The following is a 19812-nucleotide window of genomic DNA, read 5'->3' as shown; positions in this document are numbered from 1 at the left end:
GAAAAGCCCGACTCGGAAACTAATTTTCATATTTTGATGGGCAAAACAATCAATCCGTAAGGTGTAGTCACAATAAGGACAAACCTACCACCACGGCAGAGGCGGCACAAGAGGGATGCTGATGCACAAAAAAGTGGTGTTAGTAGGGCAAAGAAGCCGTACATCCGTCGAGGGCCACTGGGGCTGCTGCAGTTCGGGTGGGAAATGGAGAACTCCCGCTCCCGAGCCGCCCTCCTCAGACTCACTATCTTTGTTTTGTGTTTGCTCTCTTCACGTGTTCGCTCTCTGTACCCGCGACCTACGACCCACCTATCTTGGCGCATCCCGCGCCTCGGATGCCTATCGCCAACGGACCAGTAATTCCACTTTGTTTCCCACACGTCGCTTGTCCCGGTGTTCCAGATCGCACACGGATCGCTGGCGAGCTTTCGCTTCCATCTTTCGAGCCGACAGAGAGACGGAGGGGTAGAGAGAGAGATGCAAGAAAGGTACTACTGCATCACGAAGACGCGTCATCGGTTTCAGTGGGCCACCACCACCACCACAGTGCGCCGCGCAGTGTACACTTCCGGGGGCATCGTGGCCTGTTAAACACAATGTTTCCGGTTAACGCTACACCACAAACGGGGCACAGAAGAAACCGTAGCACCAACGAGCGGCAAGAGACGGGCGAAGAACATCATCAGGGGAAAGCTCTTCGTTCCATTGTGCTTCTCGCAAACCGCCGATGATCTCATACACAGTGCGGCAAGGAAGTTCCGAGAAAGGCATGTCTGTTGAAATTTTAATGGAATTTTGTGAACAAAGCGAAGTATCTTTTTCAATGCAGATAACGGCGGAAAAGTTACGAACATCGCAGGACGTAAAGTCTAAACATAGACCCTCGTTCCTTTCCGAGAACGAAGCTCCGTAATAAAGCAATCAAGGACAAATAGGTAGCGCAACAACAATCTCACTCGATGTCTCAAAAGCCATTTAATTTAAGATGAGCTTGTGTTCATCGAAGACAGAGGAATTTTTAGTAGCAAAAATAGTTAATCAAAGATTGATAAGAACGAAAAGTGACTGCGTGCCACTTGCACAGTTTAAGATTACAAACGGCATGATAATTCCGAAGGAGAATTCTGGCCAAACAACAATCCGAAACTTTCTTGTCGCACAGTGTACTTTACAACCGACGGGCACCACCGACCACCGGTGGACTGTTTCAAGAAAGTGGTGAGCCATTCTCAAGCCACTTCTTTCGGTGGTGCAGCTGAAAGTTCCCAACCCTTTGTCATCACAACTGGCCACACAGAGTCAGCCAACCGATGGTGCTGCCGGCCGGGGCATAATAATCATCTTCGTGTGCTTCGCCTTCGCGTCACAGCTGGTTGCGGCGACCGTAAGCTGAGTGTGCACAAAATGGCACCAAGAGAGCCACAGATGGAACGAAAACACGGTGTAATTTATTAATTCAAACCGCGTGGTGACGCGCGGTGGCACTGCTTTGCGGTCGCAATTCGGCTTCGTTCCGCTGTCAACGGGGCTGGGGCTGTGTGCGGCTGCGACGCGATCTGCTTACGCGAACCACACGCCACCACCGGGAGGGGGTTTCGCGGAGGAATATGATAATTCCTCAACCACCACCCCAACCACGATCGGTTCCCAAACCGCTGCGCGCCATCGCCACCAGCAACCGTCGGTGCAACTGAACTGGACGAAACTAAGCGTAGCAAGAAGTAACTGCGCGCTCCGGCTGTTAATCGCTTCCCTCTTGAGCGGTGGCCACAGAGGGGGGATGGACCGTGCCTAACCGCTCGCCGGGCTCCCCCCCGTTGGGCTCCGTGCCACTTTCCCTCACACAAAAGGGACGCGAAGCCACACGCGGAAGAGCCATGATGCGGTGTGTGCTGCTCTAGCTGCGCCGCTGTTGATGCCTTTTTTTTTGGTTTGGTTTGGTGCAAAAAAGAAAGTTGTTTGGCCGAGAGCCGTGAAGTGAAAATAAGCGCCACCGCCACCGGGTGTTACCACCTAAGCGCGTCTCAAAAGTCACAACAAATGTAAAACATGACATTTGGAGCAGAGACTCTTCTCTCCCTGGGGGTTTCTGGCCCCTTTGGCGAAACATAAACATCGGACGGCCAGGGAAGTTGGGGACAGAAAGAAGGTCACCAGCGCCAGGCAGCGCGACAGAGACACAAACGATTCTCATCGTCACATAAAAAAATACATTTCACTCACAAGATGGTGGGTTCATGTGTATGGTTCTTTAAGGTCAGCAAAGTGTGTCGGAAAGCAGCAAAAGCAAAACAGGATGAGTTGCGGTCACTGGTGGTCATTGCTGGGCGCAAGGGCCTCGCTGGATGGTTCTTAAAATCATGGTCGACGCAGTTTTGCATTCGTTGAACGCGCATTGTTGAAGGGTCAGGTCATACGGAGGGGGCAGAGCCACTAGACGGCTGGCCAGACCGCGCGTGAACTCCGCAAACGCAAATATTCTCGCAACGCCGCGTAATAAAAAGCGCCCCACCGAATTGCGTACGGCACGAGAAACTTGTGCCGTGCCGCGCGCGGCTGGCTTACCAACCCGCTTCCGAGACCGGTTGTGACCTTCTCGGTTCCAAAGAAGGCGCTCCTCCGCCATCTGCATCTGCGTCGTGAACGAAAAGTTGAACGAATTTAGAGAAGAAGAAGACGGAAAACCACCGAACGGGTAGTAGCAGTAACCACCGCTACATGCTATCGCCGTGGCGTGCGTAGAGCTCCGTATTTTGTTGCGCAGTCGAACGGTTTTATGTTTTTACGTAAATACAGTTACATACTGCGCACCGACGCCTCGTCACATTGTCTCTTGCCGTGGTCCGCATACATTGAAGGAACAACACACCGTTCCGTTACCTTTCCTGGTGCCGCCTGGGGCACAGAGTTTGGCGGACACTCCTTAGCCGGTTTGACATTGAATTCTTCAGGACATTACTCCCGCGCGCGTTGAGAACTGCGCGCGCATTAGCGTGCTCCCCGCAATTGGTTTCTGCTATTGTGCGACTTCAAATCTCGAAGGAACACATAAATTATCGGGGGAAAACTTGGCCACCGGTCGCTGCTGAAGTGGAGTTGAGCATTATTAGAAAGGGCCTATCGGGTGTCGCGTACACACCACTCGGACCACCGTACCGAGGCCATGTGTATGTAAATTGCACGGAGCGCATGGCGTGTGACGGTGCGGTCGGTAGCTATCAAGCGGTGATTGCGCGCACACGGTTAATTCAAGCCACATTGCAGGCATGTACCACTGCGTGATTGGCCACGACGCGTCGCACGCCGCCCCGTCCTGGCCGCCAGCCTCTCACGCATTTGATCACGGCCCCTCTTTGTGTTGGTAGTAGTATCTCACAGGCATTGCAAATCTACTGCGTTTCAGCTGTTTTTGGCGGCGTCTGTGGCCGGGGTCTGCGCGCGGTAATCACAACGTTTTCGAAACAAAACAGTCCGTTATCATGCCACGGAATCCGTCTCCTTGAAGTAGACCTTTGAGCATGGTACGGTTTTGGGAAAAAGTTTTGGTGAATGGAAAAGTTTGTGACGCCGTTTTTAGGTATGAATTAATTATTCACGCCAGCGTCTAATCTCAAAACCACGGCGGATCCCAAAACACACCCTCACTCGCAACGTGTTACATATCTGCGGTTAAGAGCTGGCTAAACTCAAGGACTCACCTTCAAACAGTTCGTTCGCCCTACCAGCAGCGGGGAGATGAAAAAGAAAAGGTTTCTGCAGATGCGGATACCGCCGCTGTTTCACCATGCGCTGCTACTACTGCTACTGGACCGTACTCCGCCGCGAGTCATATGGAGATGGTTTTCCAGGGCGAAGATTTCTCTTCGCGTCTCCTTGGATACCGGGGACTATCGTTCGTGGATTGTGCACACAATTTCCTTGCCGCTTTGCATTCAGCAGCAACACACGACGAACGGTGTGATTATTTTTGCCAACTGGTCACTATTTGTCACGGATTCCTTCCTTCGAAGCACCAATCACTAAAGAAATGTTTCTTTTTCGTTACTAAACACACCCAAAGGTGCACACGGCACTCTACCTAACAATCAAATCACATAAGAGAAGGACGCATCGAAGCACACTGTTGTTGATCAGAATTTCGCACATTCACGGTTCACGATGTCTGCTGATGATGGTTTGCAGGAGAAGAAAATGATCAGAAATTCACTTCACTGTTGTGCCGCGTTCGGTGTATGCACAAAGGTCTACAACGAGAGAGACAAAAATGAAGTAAAGTTACAAAACAGTTTGTTCTATAGTAAAAAAAAATAACCTGTACTTATTTCTGTAACGTTTCTTTCATCGGCTTCGGCTTCAATCACGAGGAAGAAGCAACTCTGACGCACTACCGTGCTTCCTAGGTTCGTGTCCCCCCTGAGAGTGTTTATTTTCAGCGTCCAGCGTATGTCAACAGACTGGGCCGCACCACCTTCTCCAAGACGAAAATCAATTAGATGGCGTGCTGTGACACGGGGTCCCATCTGTGCAGAGGCTTACACACGAGGCCGGGAAGAGACGAGCCCTCGTTATGGGGCTATATCTGTGGTCCCACACCCAAGGGGATCACCGATGTGTGTTTTTGCTGCCCTCATCAGACACATCGTACCGAACGTGGCCCTAGAAAACTAGGTCAGAGCAGTAAAGATTGGGGAGCATGCCTCTTCTCGTGCTGAATGTTTTCCCGCGACGTTCGAAAACATTAGGAAAGCACAGCTCTTGTGCGAGATGTTTTCTTAACGGTCACGCTGGTACCAGCGCACAGTTCTGCGGGAAAAGTGGCTAAGGTAGGATGAGAATCGAGGACAACGTAATCGGCGTGGCGCGGTGCAACTTTTGTCTGCCCCCTGTCGAGCATGTATTTATCTCGGTCGTGTTTGCCGAAATGCAGCCACCAGCAGCAGGCAAAGGTTAACTTTCATATTTCTTTTACAGGCCGCCTTCGATTTCCCCCGCCAACCGTGATCGGGTTACGGCCGTCGTGGGCAAAACCTTTTCCTTCCAATTCCAATTTTCGGTGGTTTTCGAAAGACTGCTAATAATCGAGCGCGCCGCCGGCCGAGAGAGGAGCCACTAACGAAGCACGGCGCTGGCTCGTGAAGAGTATAATTGCATTGTGCGGCCATAAATTGCGTTGGCAGCGGGCGTTACGCAATTGGAAATGTATTTCTATCGTAGTAGCCGCCTGTCTGGTAGTTCCACCGCCGTTTACTATTCACTCTCCGCTGGAGTTTCGAGACACGAAAACGCCAATTTCGAATCTTTTTTCCAAACTCGGGCTCTGCACCGGAAGAGAAGAGGCACGCGCGTGAGTCCAGTGCTATATTAATTCCATCGCGCGTTTGTATGCGCGTGATTTCTTTCCTTATTTCTGCTAACCACTTTTGCGTTGCCACCCAGCGACGGCCGCCTCCCATCTTGTGGTCCACTTGTTGTTGTTGAATCACTGCTGTTGCTGCTGCACCGACGGTGGCTAAGCGAACCACAACCACACAAACACATACACGCCCGCACACATAGACGGTCGTGAAATGATCGGGTCTTTCCTTCGTTCACTTTACGGTACATTGATTTTGGTAGTGAAAATGTGTCTCGCAACGGTCACGGGAAAGATTTTGCAACACTCCAGCCAGCCAGAGCCAGTTTGTGAAATTGTCCATCCTCCTCGCTTGGTGATTCGATTGGGATTGGCGCTTCGCGCTGAATGATTCAGAGAAGTGGGCAAATCATAAAACAAGCTCACTTTTGCGCTCAGCCGTTACATGTCCTGCGTAGGACCGAAAACTGAACCCTTTCGGTCGCAAGCAAAGCAATCGTGCGTTGCCACTGGTAACGATTACACGGTCAACGCATTTGATGTTCTGGTTTTGTTGCCACGGTTGCGCTTACCCTGCGGCTCTCCCATCGATTTTCTGCCTCGCGGACGGAGGAAACCGCGTCATCATGGCCGTAAGAAAAATCTCATCGATTTTACTCGGGCAACCTGGGGCTCAAAAGCGGCGTGCTGAAAAATCGATAATTTATTGTGTGTCAAATCACTCGCCATAGTGGCCGTGGTGTGCTTGCACAACCAACGCCATTGTGTAGGCAAAAGGAAGTGACGACACGAACCAACCAAACAGGCCAATCCCCCCAGGTGGAGCGTAGCGCCTCCGAGCGAACTGTATGTTTTCGTCGGCTATTTTCGATTCGCAATTCCCGCACGGGCGATATGTTTATCGCGGTACTGCTGTTTTCGCCAGTCTGCCGTCCATTTTGATGGTGGCCCAAAACGCGCACTCGTACTGGTTTATGATGTGTTTTGCACAGCATTTGCCTCATTCCGAAAACAATGACTCAGTGAAAAACGAGGCGATCTTCAAAGCGCGATGAGCGGATGAAAATAAAGACGAACGAGCGAGAAGAGGGCGATGACGAAACGGTGGCAAACGCTTGCCAGCGAAAGAAAGAAGGGGAACTCTGAAACGTGCACCAAGAACTGCTCGCTAATCTTTCTCTCTCTCTCGCCGTGTGCTCGCTTTTCGCTTACAAAGGTCAAATACTCCGTTTCTTTCGGCTCATTTTCACCCGTGCCCCGTTCAAGATGGTGGTGGGGCGACAAAATTAGCTCAAACCCAATTCTGAGTGGCACACGAAAACACACTCGCCTGGCGGGGGCCAAACGTCGGAAAATTATGCAAGATTTTCACTGGCTATGTTTCACTGGCTCTCCTCGTGGCCACCTTGTTAGACTGAGCTTTTCCTTCTTCTTGGTGCCCCTGTCCTTCCTGTCGCACTCAAGTGTTGGCTCCAATCGGCTCACAATTACCTTTCACAGATGTGTAGCAGTGGCGCCGTCCGCCCCGTTCGCCCTGCCATGCACCGGAAAGAGACAAGCAGTTTTCGCGGACAGGAGCACAGTCCACCGCAGAGAAACACGACCGAACGAACCGACTCAACTCAACTCAACGACTGGCTTTCCTGGTGCGAGCGGAGTGCATCAAAACCTGAAGAACGAGCACGATGAGCGCGTTGCGGTTACACCTTTTCGTTCGCCACTCCACATGCCATCGAGGCTGGGACGAACTACCGCAAGAAAACCACTTTAAACAGCCACTGTGTATCGAAACTCCTTTCCCACACACTGTTTGGGTGTTGGAGAATTTTTTGCATAACAAAAACCCTAGATCGCAGAGGAATTTACGTGTTAAATTGCGTGTCGACAAATTGCACAATGTGACAACCATGGGTTGTAAACCGTATGACACCTTTCAAACATGGCCGGATAACTGTTCGATGGTGACAGTAGAACAGAATTCGGACAGCCATCGCCGCTTGACAGCGCTCTGTTTGGCGCCTGCTTGGGAGTCCGCGGAAACTGCTACAAGGATACAACGGCGGAAGGACTCGGTGTGAAAGAAATCAAGCAAATTCAGGTAGTGTCCCAAATTGCAGAGACCACACTTCGTGAAAGGTAAGTGCAAAAAGCTAACGTCGCATCGACTGTTTAACGATACGTTTTGCTGTAGACGCCGCACAGCTTGTTGGAGAAATGGAGCAGCCGGAGGAACAGGAAACTTCGTACATAACAATGGCAGATGTTTTGAAGGAACAGGAAGACCTCGAAGAAACATCCGGAGCCGTTTTGGGAGCATCGGACGACAAAAACTGCACTTATCCCAAGGTACTGTGGGCCGGACCCGATTGACAACTTCCATGGCATGTAACAGTTTTTCGTCTCTATGTCAAGGGATACGTTAATCGCCAGGCGCTGTTCGCTTGCCTTACCTGTGCCCCGGAAGCCCGGGCCGATGAATCGAAGCGTTCCGGCATATGTTTTGCATGTTCGCTACAGTGTCATGACAATCACGAATTGTTGGAACTGTACACCAAGCGTAAGTTTCGCTGCGATTGCGGTGGCAAACGAATGCCGGATGTGAAGTGCAAACTAGAACCGAGAAAAGAGGAAGAGAACAGTCTTAACCGCTATAATCAAAACTTCGCCGGCCTGTACTGTATCTGCCACCGGCCGTACCCGGATCCGGAGACGGATGTTGCTGATGAGATGCTGCAGTGCATCGCGTGCGAAGATTGGTATCATCTGCGCCATTTGGAGGTGCGCCCGGGGAAAAATGTGAAATCTTACGCCGAAATGATTTGTGGTGGGTGCATGGAGGCGCTGCCATTCCTGAAGCATTACGCCTACAAGATCGAGGATCCGAACTCGACCCTCGACAACACGATCCAGGTCGATGTAACTGGATTGGACGAATCCGTTTCCGTTGCGCCTACCGACGAGGAAGCTGGTCCAAGCGAGCCGAAACAGCGCCGGTTGGACGATTCGAAGACCACTGCGGACGATGAGGAAAAAGCAAACTCCACAGCTCCACCGGATGCCATGCCAGCGCTTGACATATGCACCAAACCACCGCTCGACAGTGACACAGAAAAAACGGCCAAGAACGAGGCCACCTTTTGGGTTGGAGGATGGCGCAAGTCTCTCTGCCAGTGTAAGCAGTGTGCTGCGCTGTACAAAGAACACGCGGTTGAGTTTTTGCTGGACCCGGAGGACACAGTACAGCACTATGAAGACGTTGGCAAGCGGCGTCTTGCCAGCGAAGGATCTGCGTACCAAATGGGCATGGAAATGTTGGGTCAGTTAGATCGCGGCACGCAGGTCAATATGCTTACCGAGTACAATCGGATGAAGGAACGGCTGCTGGAGTTTTTGGATCCGTTCGTGTCGAGCCAGCAGGTTGTAACGCAGGCGGATATTAACGAGTTTTTCGCACGACTGAACCGCGAGCGTCGAGCAGAGACAAGCTCTGGGGCGCCACCGTACTTCTGTCGCTAAATATTCCTCAAACACTAAACCTCCTTGTGCATGTCTCACTAATGTAACACCGAATAAAGCATAAACGTTGTATTGCATTCCAAACGAATGATCAAAAGGGAAAGACTGCCCGTGGTCAGTGTTACTCAGTTGTTAAATATTCTTTTATTGCTTGTCATTCAATAGAACAGATTCGATTTGTGGTCACCACGTGAGGGTTCCATGAGGTGGTGACATGCATAAACTGTACGAGTTGTAGGTTGTGAAAAAGCTGGCGAATGCTTTCTTCTGAGCAATAGGAAACGTGACCCGCTGCGGGAGCTTGTATGCCGACCCGACTATTCCGGGAACTCAGTTGTTGTGACTGTACGCAGAGGAACTTGTGGAGAAGTAAGGGTTGCGATCCACGTCATTCGATGGTTCACCGACGACTCCTAGTTGCCCTGCGGCAGCCGGATTGTGGCAGTGGCTTGGCGAAGATGATGCTCCACCACCGTTTGTACCGTGGTGTTGCGCGTGGCCGAGCGTTCCATCCGGGCATGACTGGTTACCCTGGGATCCGGCCGTACCGTAGGCCATGTTGAACAGGGCTTCCGGATCGCAGACAAATTTGTAGACGTACCGTTCGCCGGCCACCTTCTGCATGATGCCCTTCTCGTAATAGTACCGCAGACTGCGCGATAGTTTGTCGTAGTTCATGGCCGGCCGGTTTTTCTGGATGCCCCACCGGCGAGCCACCTCTTCCGGTTCCACCAGTTTGAACTCCATGCCGCGCCCGGTCCAGGCGATGCAGCCGGCACTGGACGTCGGCTCGTCGAGCAAGGCGACGAGAAACTGCCATAGCTGTAGTGATCCGCGGCGCTGATGCAGCGGTCCATTGGAACCAGCCTCGAGAGCGCCTAGCGGGGACGGGTTCGTCGTCGTCGTGATGCTGGCGATCGTGGCGGATGTACCGGTCGCTGTGCAATAGTCGGTTTCGCTCGAGGTTACAATATCCGCGGTCTGGCGGTAGGAGTAACCGCCGCCGGCCGCCTGGTGCAAAAACGATTCCGCTGCCTGCGAACCATCGCCAGACGTTTGCTGGGCGGTCCCGTGACCACCGACTACGAGGGAATGCTGGTGGTCCAAGGAAACGGCCGCGGCGGCTGCTGCCGACGCCAGGTGGGACGTCGAGTCCGGGAAGATCGAGTGCTGAGGAACCAGCTGGGGCGGCGAGGATTGCTGGGTTTGTAGCTTGAGCGAGGTGTACAGGGGATCGGAAAACATGCGCTCCGAGTAGCTGTGCCAGGCGGCGGCCGCCGACACTGTAATGAACAAGCAAAGGCGCGGATCAGGCGGCCATTTTGGCACAAAACGGAAGAACAAATCCCTGCACCGTGCGCCGCACGGCTGTGGAATGGCTAAAAGCAGCTTCGGCATGCATAATTGATACCGCTAATAGAGAGATTCTTGCTCGGGCGGCGCAGATTTTTGGCCAACCCCTCCCGGTCTGGACACGGCGGTAGGGGCTACAATGCACCCACCATTCGACTACTATTGTTTCGGGCATCAAGAGTGTGCAAGTAATAGGATTTACCGAGGTAAAAGGTAAAGGTGCACAATCGGACGAGTCCAAAATCCCGTCGGGAGTTTAGCGGAACCGGGCGAAAAACATCCTTCGGCAGCAGCCAGCGCCATGCAATTTTAATACCTCGACACATTTCTCAGCATCGAGATTGAGAGATTCTTTTCTCAGTGCGACCCCGCGATCAGTGGCACGCTCGTTCGACGGGCAACGCAATCCCTGGGCAACTTCAATTAGAAGCTTCATTTCATTTATATCAATTATGTAGACAAACAATTAGCTGCTCGTTTTTCCAGCGATTTGTGCCGAACCGGGCACGCAACATACGGTGGTCCCGACTTCGACAGCCCGGCCCTTTCGCTGGTCGGGCAGAATGAAGCCATTAGCCCCACTTACATCCCCGTTTGGCCCCTGGTTGACGACTTGTTGCCAATTTAATCTCCATTGTTTCGGGGCTGCTCCCCTCGGAACCCGCCACCCGCCCGTTGGTGCGCGTGATTAAATGTGTTTGTTGCGTAAACAAACTGCTCATAAGCGGTTTGTGATAGCTGCCCAAAGGATTTTGGACTTTCTACGGTACGGCAGAAAAGGGCCGCTACCGACGATGCAGTAGATTGGGTCTGGTCCCGCCCGGCTCGCCCCCTGCCGGATTCGGTTGGCTGGCCGGGGCCGGGAAAAGGGTTTTCCCCACAAGCGAGCCACCGGGTTTCCCACCGGTTTCGTTCGGACGGTATTTCGCACCCTAAAAGCGCGAGGGTATTGTTGTTCGCAGGGTGATAATGCTAATGAAATGTTTGTCCACGCGCTGCCAACCCTCGGGGATCGGAACGGGCCCTGCCGGGAGCCGTAGCCTTTCGCCGCGCTGGAAAGTGGTAAAGGTTTAATGTAAAAATATGAATAATAAATGATGCGTAATGCTGATACTCTCGGGTGAGGCCAAGCAAACGGAATGCTATAACTAATTTTCCGAAACAGTGAACTGCTAACGCCTATCCGCAACAGCAGCAGGATGTGCTCGAAGCGGTTCTCGGCAGGAACGTTATAAATATTAGTATTGTCCGTTAAGCAACTCTCATTAAGAGGAAACCTCTATTTAGCAGGTTTAGTAAAAACGGTATCCTATATAAATTGGTACCAAGAAAAAAAGGATGCTAAAGTGGATTAGGCTGATTCGAAAGCAACGAACAGTTGTTTATCGCTTACGACCAAAAACTGTATTGTTTAAACAAGAAACCATATTTTGACCACTTTAAGTTACTTTGATCACCGCTCCTTTTCACAATGGACTTATATTTCTAAATATTAGAAACAAGACTCGGGCTTTAGTCGTAGCAGCTTTGCTGGAGTTCTCGCTACGATCGGTCTTCTATTTTGGTGTAGCCGATAGCCGACCGTTGCATTAAAAACATCCACGGTTTATGCTAATACCATTTGTTGGCTTTCAATAACCGCTAATCTACGAAACCAATCAGATTAATCAATCGCGGTTTACGGTGAATAGATGCCAAGGTGTGTCGCCACACACCGGCTCCATCGGCTCGCAGGATAAGAGCTTGTTGATTCTGAAGAGCAGGTTTGATTTTCCCTCAGGCGCAATCCCCGATCGAAGCATGCCTTGAGCTACTCGAAAAAGGAAATTGTGATGGAAAACTCGAATCCGCGAATCTCGCCGGCTGATGATAGGCGACGATCAGCAATGAATATTAATTTTCCGATACATACACAGGCACAGAAACCATATTCTCAGTTCACCTATCATCGTGAGGAAGGAATGAAAATTTCCATTTTTTATCCATCGCCACGCGAAAGGTGCGATAGAAATCCAATTTAGTGGAACACTGGCACTGGCACCGGCAAAAAAACACTCCAACAAACGGCACATTAACAATCGGGGCGCAATGTGAGCCGAAGGCTGGGAAAATTTGCTTAAGGCGACGAAAATTTGTTTGCCCTTCCGGAGGGCCGCAATTCGACGAAGGGGATCGATGGATGGAAGATGTTTCATTTACGGCTTATTTGTCCCGGCGTGTGTCTCCGATTCTCGCGGGGTGCCTGCTACGCTAAGACGTGTCAAGTGGCAGAACGGCAAGTGCAGTGGCTGACGGCTTTCTTGCTGGCCAAATTAAATTATGTGGCAATTTTGATTCGCGATTATTCAACTGTTGATTGTCGCCCGGTGACCGTGTGGTGGGACTTTCGACGCCGTAACCGATTTGAAAGTCAATTTTGGTTACATTTCCGTTGACGCCCGGTTCGTATTTTTAGCGTTTTCCAGCTGAAACAGTAGGGACAACGACGGGTGGGGGGCAGGAGAGAAGAAAAAAGGGACTCTACTTACCGTCGCTCGGTTCGCGCTTCACCAGCTGCGGCGGGGTGGAAAGACGGTAGCAGTAGGCGGCGGCGGCCGCGGCCGGATGTGCCGTGGCAGGGGCTGTCGCGAAATCGAAAAATGCCGAACGTTCGTTTCGCACGGTTTTCGTGCCTACCGGCGATGACCCACCGTGTTCGGTTCAGGTGTGTTCAGGCAGCGAGAAGTAGAGTAGGAAATTCACAAAATAAATATCTACAGCCACGAAGCGAGTGCAGCCATCTTCTGTTCGAAAGTGTGTTCCGGAAGCGCACAAGAAAAACATAAACGAAGCGAAGCAACGACGCCCCAAAGATGTCGGCCCAAAGTGTGCGCCACTGAGATTGAACTTCCGCTCCGGCTTTCGTCCTTAGAGGGCGGTTTTCTTCACACGCGCCCCGGTGAAAGAATTCATTCCGCCAGTAGGAGGCTAGTGAAGCGAGCGAGACAGAGAGCGTGGCTCGAGAGGGACGGCTCGAGTGTGTGTCTGCCGCAGGATCCCCAAATGATGACACAGTTACGGGACAATCGCGAGCAGATGCACGCAGCACCGGTAGCACCGCCCGCTGGGCCCGAATATTAAAGTCCTTTGTGTAATTTAATCCTTGATTATCATCTGGCCGTGGAACGGTAGGCGGAAAATCGTCCGCCAAGAAGGTTCAATCGGAAAATCTTGACTGTGATGTTGCGATTTCTTATTCCCGGCCCCTGTCGAGCGGGAAAACTGACAGCAATTTGCCGTCGTTCCTGAAGGCCTGCCGCTGAAAGGTCGGACGGGGATCGTTTTAATGCGCCGCATACATGCGTTTGATGGGAAAAGTCGCCGAATCTATTGTTTGGGAGGCTCACATCGACATAAATCGCAACACATCGTATCGTTGAAAGAACGTATTCTTGCCCATTCTTGAGTTTATACTCTACTTGGCTTTGAACAAATGCTGCGCAATGTTAACTTGAGATCTACGCAGACAAAGATTACCTTTGGCCGGTCGTAGAGCAGAGAGTTCAATTAAATTAAACACTTCGTTAAGAAGAGTTCATCCGCTCATTATGTGGTTTGAATGTGAATTCAACATTAGTTAGCCCAATTGGGACCCTTCCATTGGGTTTCCCTCAGAAAGCCCCTGGGTGACTGTTCAAATCCTGTCTACTGTCTCCAAGAAGCACGCCCTATTAAAGGTCAATGATGCTTTAAATCGAATCAACTTTCGTATCGAGGACGTCGGCAGTGGTTGACGAGCTTGTCGATGGACGATTTTATATGTCGATACGCCCGGGGGACAGCTCAACGGCCAGTTATAGCCACGGCCAGTTTGTTCGGTTGCCGTACACTTAATTGAATTTGTTTTCGTTCATAACGCCAAAGATAAATACTCCGACCGCCGCGGGCAGGGATCGAGCTACGGTGGGAAAAAAGGGATCTCTGTGTGTGCCGGGGGTTCGGTTAGAGCACGGCTCGGTTGTATCTGCCGTTTGGTTGTAGTGTCAATATTTGACTCGCCCAACTCGACTCGAATATTTGACTCGAGCCCCCGCGAAAAGCTCGAGCGAAGCCGAGCGGAATGTAAATAATTTACTTTAAAATAGAACACACGTTTATTAACTTTTGGGCCCCCAGCGTTCCCTTTCGGTGAGAGAGGGAGAGAGAGGGGCTTCCAAGGAGGGCTTCTTACCGTGGCCGTGGCGCAGGCTGTAGCTATCGCATCCTTCCTCCATGATCCCGTCGTGCGAGGCCGCCGCCGCTGCCGCCGTCCACAGATCGCGAGGATGCGGCGCGGGGTGGTGATGCGGGTGGTGGTGGTGGTGATGGTGCGGATGGTGATGGTGGTGGTGGTGATGATGGTGGGAATTGAGCCGATACTCCGAACTGATCCGGTACTCCGGGTAGAAGTCTGCCGAGGACCCGATTGACAAAACAGGAGTTAGTCTAGTCCCGTGGCCCGGGTTTCTCTCCCGACCGAACTCCCGCTCCCGCCGCTTACCGTTCGAAAGAGCCGTGGATGTGGTCGCGGTGCCAGCGTGGAACGAGTTGACGTGGGCCAGTGACGTGCTGGTGGTTATGCTGGCCGCGATCGATCCGGCCCCTGGTTCCGGGGACGAAGACCCGGCCGGGCCGGTGCGCTGGTGGTGCTTTGCGGGAGTCTGTTGACCGGTCGATGGAGTGCCGCCGCCCGCGGTCAGCCGATTGTCCTGGCCGGCCTGGTGCTGGTCCAGATGCTGATGCTGCTGCTGGTGGTGGTGGAGCTGGTGGTGATGGAGGAGATAATTGGCAGCGGCCGAGGATGCGGCCGGCGATGACAGGGACGTCGAAAGGAAGTCGGTCGTGTGGTGCGCCGTCGACTGGTCGACGACGAGGGTCGTGCTGGTCGTCCGGCTGTCGCCCCCGCTGACAGATAGAATCAGTGCGGCCGCCGCTGCCGCCGCCGCCGTCGCAGGCGAGGCGGAGGTCGTGCACGGCTTCGAGGCCGCTCCCGCTGCGGAGTCGAGGTCCTGCTGTGAGCGTAATGTAGTCCCGAACCCGCAGGAAGACGGCCGATGACAAGAGAGCAGAACAGAGGAACGTCTTGACTTGCACAGCTCAATCAAGGTTATCATTTATCAAAATCTATTTCCCAGCGCCCGCAGTCCCGGTCCCGCTCTACCGGGGCGAGGGTGTTATTTGTAAGAAATATGTTTTCCCTTTAGATCGCATCGCATAAAGATATTAATCATGTTTGTTTAGGTCCCGGGCCACGACTCGTTAAATGAAAATTTCTGATACCTGGTCCGCGTGGTCGCTGAACGCTTATTACCTCAACAACAACCTTTACCAACCGCACCGTGGCTGGTGTCCTTGTATCGGGGGGTAAGAAAAAAGAAAGCCCTCGGAACCGTTTGGCGGTGGCCTACATAAAAGGTTGTAGCGCGTTAGAGCGTGAAGTTCAGCTCGCAGCCCAGTGTTTGGCCTCCGAGGACATTAAGTTAATCAAATATTTGTCCGATGACACTGCAGTGTGCAGTGTCAGCTTGTAACAATGCCACCAGCAGCGCAACCACTCAGCCAGTTACGGTGGCCCTGGACGAAGCCCCGTGCGAATTGTGTCAGATTTCATGAAAAGTTTATCGTTATGTGGCGGGACATCGAGGATCTCCCACCGATGGGCGACTTCGAGGAGCTCCTGGGCGACCCTACTTCACCCGCGGTAGGCACCACTCTTGAGAAGGTCTGGTCCCGATGGACTCCGTCCCTATCGAAGACGCCGAACTCCCATCGAGTGGGTAAACAATGATGCAGCCAATTTCTGGCCGAACCGCCTCGACACGAAGGGTGTCAATGTTACACACCTTAAGACAATTGTCCTATCTGCGCTGCGGGACTGTGGCGTGTTAACAATGGTTCGGGTGACACGATGACAATTGTGTGTGTGGACAGTGGTCGACTCATTAGGTAATTGGCTTCCGATCGAATGGGGCCACCTGGTGCCGATGGAGCCGCCTGGTGGCCACGGCGGCAGCCAGAGCGGAGCTACCAGTCAACCTACCTACCGCACCTGCGGGTGCAATTTCTTTTCGCCACCCCTCGGGCCCTCGGGGGAAAATCGCAGAAAGACATCCCAATGTAAGTTGAATTGAAATCGAATTTCCCGTTTAGGCCGTTCGCGTGAATCGCGCGAATATCCGCCGCGAGATTGTGTTTGCTTCCGGAGTCAGCCTCTCGGATGTCGCAGTCTCCTTCTTTTATCCGTGGGCCAGGGGGCAGAACTCAATTCTCCGTTTTTTTTTCTTCGTTCCGCTCCATTGCGTCTTAAGCAGCACTTGTGTCGGGGCAATGGCGCATCGGGTTACTTTCTCGAGGGAAATGGAATTAGATTTAGTGACAAAACTATTTGCGGCTGGCCATAAGCTTCAGGAACCTCTCGGACAATTGCTGCTGTCAGGGTAAAAAGAACTTAAACTGTGTTTAAACTGCTTGCACTTAACAATTTCTTCTCGCTAATGAACTAATTGATGCCTTAGTCTTATAATTAATCGAATTAATTTATTATAATTAATAGTTTAGGACATTCGGAACCAAATTGTACAGAAATCAGAAAGTTGATCAATGGAAAAATTACGAGGATGACCAAACTAATTTTCATAAGAAGGTGTTTTATCTCAATATAAATATTCTGTATGGTTTATTCAAAGTGTCTATCGCGGCCGTTGACTAATTTTAAAATAAAAACAAATTGAACATACAATTTATATACTACACAATTCGTTTAATAATGAACTAGTCTAGCAATGAGGCGGATGTGAACAAAATTGAAGGCATTTTTTACATTAAATGCAAAAGACGACTAAATGGGGTTTCTAATTTGAAAACATAAATAGTACCAGAAGCACTTAAGCCATAAGACCATCATCAACTTTATCAATTAAATCGTAAAAAGCTCATTAAATAATAAACACATTAGTTACCGACCAATTAGCTGACTGATGGCGCGTATCGGAATCGGATGGACGAAAGAAAAGACAATTGTGCCACGTTCGAAATTTAAAAAAATTAAGCCACAGGACACTTTAAACATCCTCATGGTGGCCTTCAAAAAAGCCATCCTGGGTCCCGGGGCATGAGCCGGCATTACTACCCTTTTCATCGGCATCCATTCCGTCAACCGGAAGAAAGTGCCGCCGCTGCCGCCGTCGGATGGCGTCGTCATTCGTCGATTTCGATGACAAATCTGAAAATCGATAAATTTGCAACATTTTGTCTACATGTGGCATACGGTGTCGATAGGTGTGCCATTCCGATGTGCTATTTCGGTGTCGCCCAGTCGCCATTTCAGGCCTGTGCGTTGGGCATCCTTACCGGGCGGGGGGCTCACAGTGAAACACATTGCGTCACTGTCGCTCCGGCAGTGCCGCTGTCACTTCCGTTCGCCATTCCTGTGAAAGTGAATGTGTGGCTCCCGGTTTGAAGTAGCGAGTACGGACATTTTTGTGTGGAACGATAAAATGTAAATATTCCCGATCACGGCAACGGGCTTACAAACTTACCAACCGACCCAGCGACGAATGTATGGGGCTGATGTTTTGCGCTAGAGTGTTCATCCTTTTTCGACACGCTTTTCCGAACCCCGTTCCGGCGAGAGTCCCTACGGCACTTCGAGGTCGAACTTTGGGAGCACAATTAGTGACCCTTGCGAAGAAGTAGCATCATCACGCACGTGTCACAATAGTTCAACTAGAAGTTCACTCCTCGCCCAACTCGCTCGATCAGCGTTTGTGAAATTTTCTACAACTCTGTCACTTTTGACAAAAACCACTTTAAAATGTTTTAATTCAACTACAAAACGCTGATTTATTTGCACAAATCCCGGCCCTGGACACCTTCCGGAGGCTCACTGGACTGACCGAACCGGTCACCTGAACGGTAGACGACCGAATAGCGCTGGCCGTCGCACAATGGTCCCGCACAATGGTGGATACGCAAATTGTTCCTTCCTTGACTGCAGGATAACTGGGTAGCCTGCTCTGTCGAGCACTCGGTAGCGATTCCTAGGTCGAACAAGTGCAACAACTCCTGGCCATCCTTGGTTGGCCTGGCAACGCGAAAAGTGGGCGGCGCTATGCTCGCGGGTGAGCGAGTTTTGCGCAACCGTCCGCTTTTCCAAGGGGTGTTGCAAGGACCACCCACCGGCTGCTGGTGCTGACTGGCCACGCGGAGCTGGTGCTACTAGCGCCGCAGGACGCACGGCTCGGTCCGGCACTGTTTCGAGATGAAATATTCACACACGGCTCTAACGGTGAGTAGCGCGTGTCTAGTTTTTCCGGAACTTTCCACGGTCACTCGGCCCGCTCAGCACCATGACCGGAAGTCCACAGTGGATGTTTTGGCGAGTTTTCGCCAACCACTCCGAACAAACCCAGTTTCGTAGCTGGTGCTACCGCTGGCACGTCCTTTGTTTAGGACCAATGGAAACCGATTTAAAACACATTTTGGGCAAATGGAATAATGATGTTTTTGGTCGTATTTTTTTATGAAAAGCTCGCGGCTGATTGCGCGACCAGTAAGGATGCGCCACACAGGGGCGGTGGCACGGTGATAAAATATTTAGCACAGAAGCAGCAAAATTCATTCCAATTTGCCGCATCAAATATTAACCGGCAAACCGTGGGCTCTTATTTTATTTACCTTTTGCGTAGTATGTATGGTGGTGGATGGCCCAGTGTGTTAGGAGCACGTACTCTGCTGGCCGGTCGGTCCGGTTTGGTTCCCCCCCCCTGGTTGTCTGTTTGTCCCGTAGGTACGATCGGCAGGAGCGTGGTGCCTTTTTTGTCATTATGTCACCGCACTCGTTTAGAACGGGTGATAATTTTTATATAATGCTTTTAAATGAGTGTTCTATGAAATTAAATGCATACATTATGCATCGCCGGTGGTGAAATGTGCCGCGTGCCGGGTGCTTAGTGGGTGCTTTTAAATAATACAGCGAATGATAACCGACTAGATGCAGCTGGTTTTCGTCGGTTCAGTAGATTCGCACGGGTCACCGCGGATTGAAATTTGAGTTTGAACAGGCCATTGGGAGAACTGGACAAAATTAGGTAATCAGTAAATGTTAAGGCTAACTCAAAACCTTTGGAAGCTACGTTAGTTTCATAACGTGGAAATGCTCTCGATTAGAGAATTAATAGAGCGAAATTATTACTGAAATGATTTGCTAATGATTTTTATTTCGCTTTTATTTGTTGCTATTGATGGTTAGCATTCTAACACTTTTGAGCCTTTTACAGTTTTTAATGAGCTTCTAATGGCCATTTTATGGACGAAAAAACTGGCCACAATCGATACTTCGCGATGCTTGGGTTCAATAGTAAACATAACCTCGGCGGGTGCCGTTTCCCGCCGAAACGGAACCGGCGCCGGGAGAGCACGTGTATTGAACTTCCCCTCCCAGCTGGGCCGCCGGGTGCGCCGGCGCCGACACGGTTGGCCCTTCGTGGTGCCTTCGTCCGAAGGATACGCGAGAGAAAGGATGCTGCCTATAGGTTTGTGTGCGGGCGCTCGTGAGCGCGTGCTGTTAGGCG

General features: G+C 51.3%; 2 protein-coding genes across 2 annotated transcripts; one reads left to right on the top strand and one right to left on the bottom strand.

Annotated features, from left to right (window-relative positions):
- Window positions 1–7383: 7383 nt before the first annotated feature.
- On the top strand, window positions 7384–8917 carry LOC131210087 (putative E3 ubiquitin-protein ligase UBR7). Its single transcript, XM_058203282.1, has 3 exons — window positions 7384–7489; window positions 7545–7699; window positions 7766–8917. The coding sequence occupies exons 2-3, from the start codon at window positions 7568–7570 to the stop codon at window positions 8867–8869; spliced, it is 1236 nt and encodes a 411-aa protein (XP_058059265.1). The 5' UTR covers window positions 7384–7489; window positions 7545–7567; the 3' UTR covers window positions 8870–8917.
- A 282-nt stretch (window positions 8918–9199) lies between these two features.
- LOC131207921 (ETV5-related protein Ets96B-like) lies at window positions 9200–17832 on the bottom strand. Its single transcript, XM_058200556.1, has 5 exons — window positions 17779–17832; window positions 14742–15249; window positions 14433–14651; window positions 12751–12894; window positions 9200–10152 (listed from the first exon to the last, which is right to left on the bottom strand). The coding sequence occupies exons 1-5, from the start codon at window positions 17830–17832 to the stop codon at window positions 9200–9202; spliced, it is 1878 nt and encodes a 625-aa protein (XP_058056539.1).
- Between the last annotated feature and the right edge of the window lie 1980 nt (window positions 17833–19812).

The sequence above is a fragment of the Anopheles bellator genome, chromosome 2 (genome assembly GCF_943735745.2).
Source record: "Anopheles bellator chromosome 2, idAnoBellAS_SP24_06.2, whole genome shotgun sequence".
Taxonomy (NCBI): domain Eukaryota; kingdom Metazoa; phylum Arthropoda; class Insecta; order Diptera; family Culicidae; genus Anopheles; species Anopheles bellator.
Note: the sequence above shows the minus strand (reverse complement) of the source record. Positions and strands in the feature narration are given on the sequence as shown.

Excerpts from the sequence above, each read along its gene's own strand:
- LOC131210087 (XM_058203282.1), top strand. The coding sequence starts at position 7,568 with ATGGAGCAGCCGGAGGAACAGGAAACTTCGTACATAACAATGGCAGAT. Across the intron at positions 7,700-7,765 it reads AAAACTGCACTTATCCCAAG|GGATACGTTAATCGCCAGGC; the intron begins GTACTGTGGGCC and ends CTCTATGTCAAG.
- LOC131207921 (XM_058200556.1), bottom strand. The coding sequence starts at position 17,832 with ATGAACACTCTAGCGCAAAACATCAGCCCCATACATTCGTCGCTGGGT. Across the intron at positions 15,250-17,778 it reads ATTCGTCGCTGGGTCGGTTG|GACCTCGACTCCGCAGCGGG; the intron begins GTAAGTTTGTAA and ends CGCTCACAGCAG. Across the intron at positions 12,895-14,432 it reads CAGCCTGCGCCACGGCCACG|GCACGAAAACCGTGCGAAAC; the intron begins GTAAGAAGCCCT and ends CATCGCCGGTAG.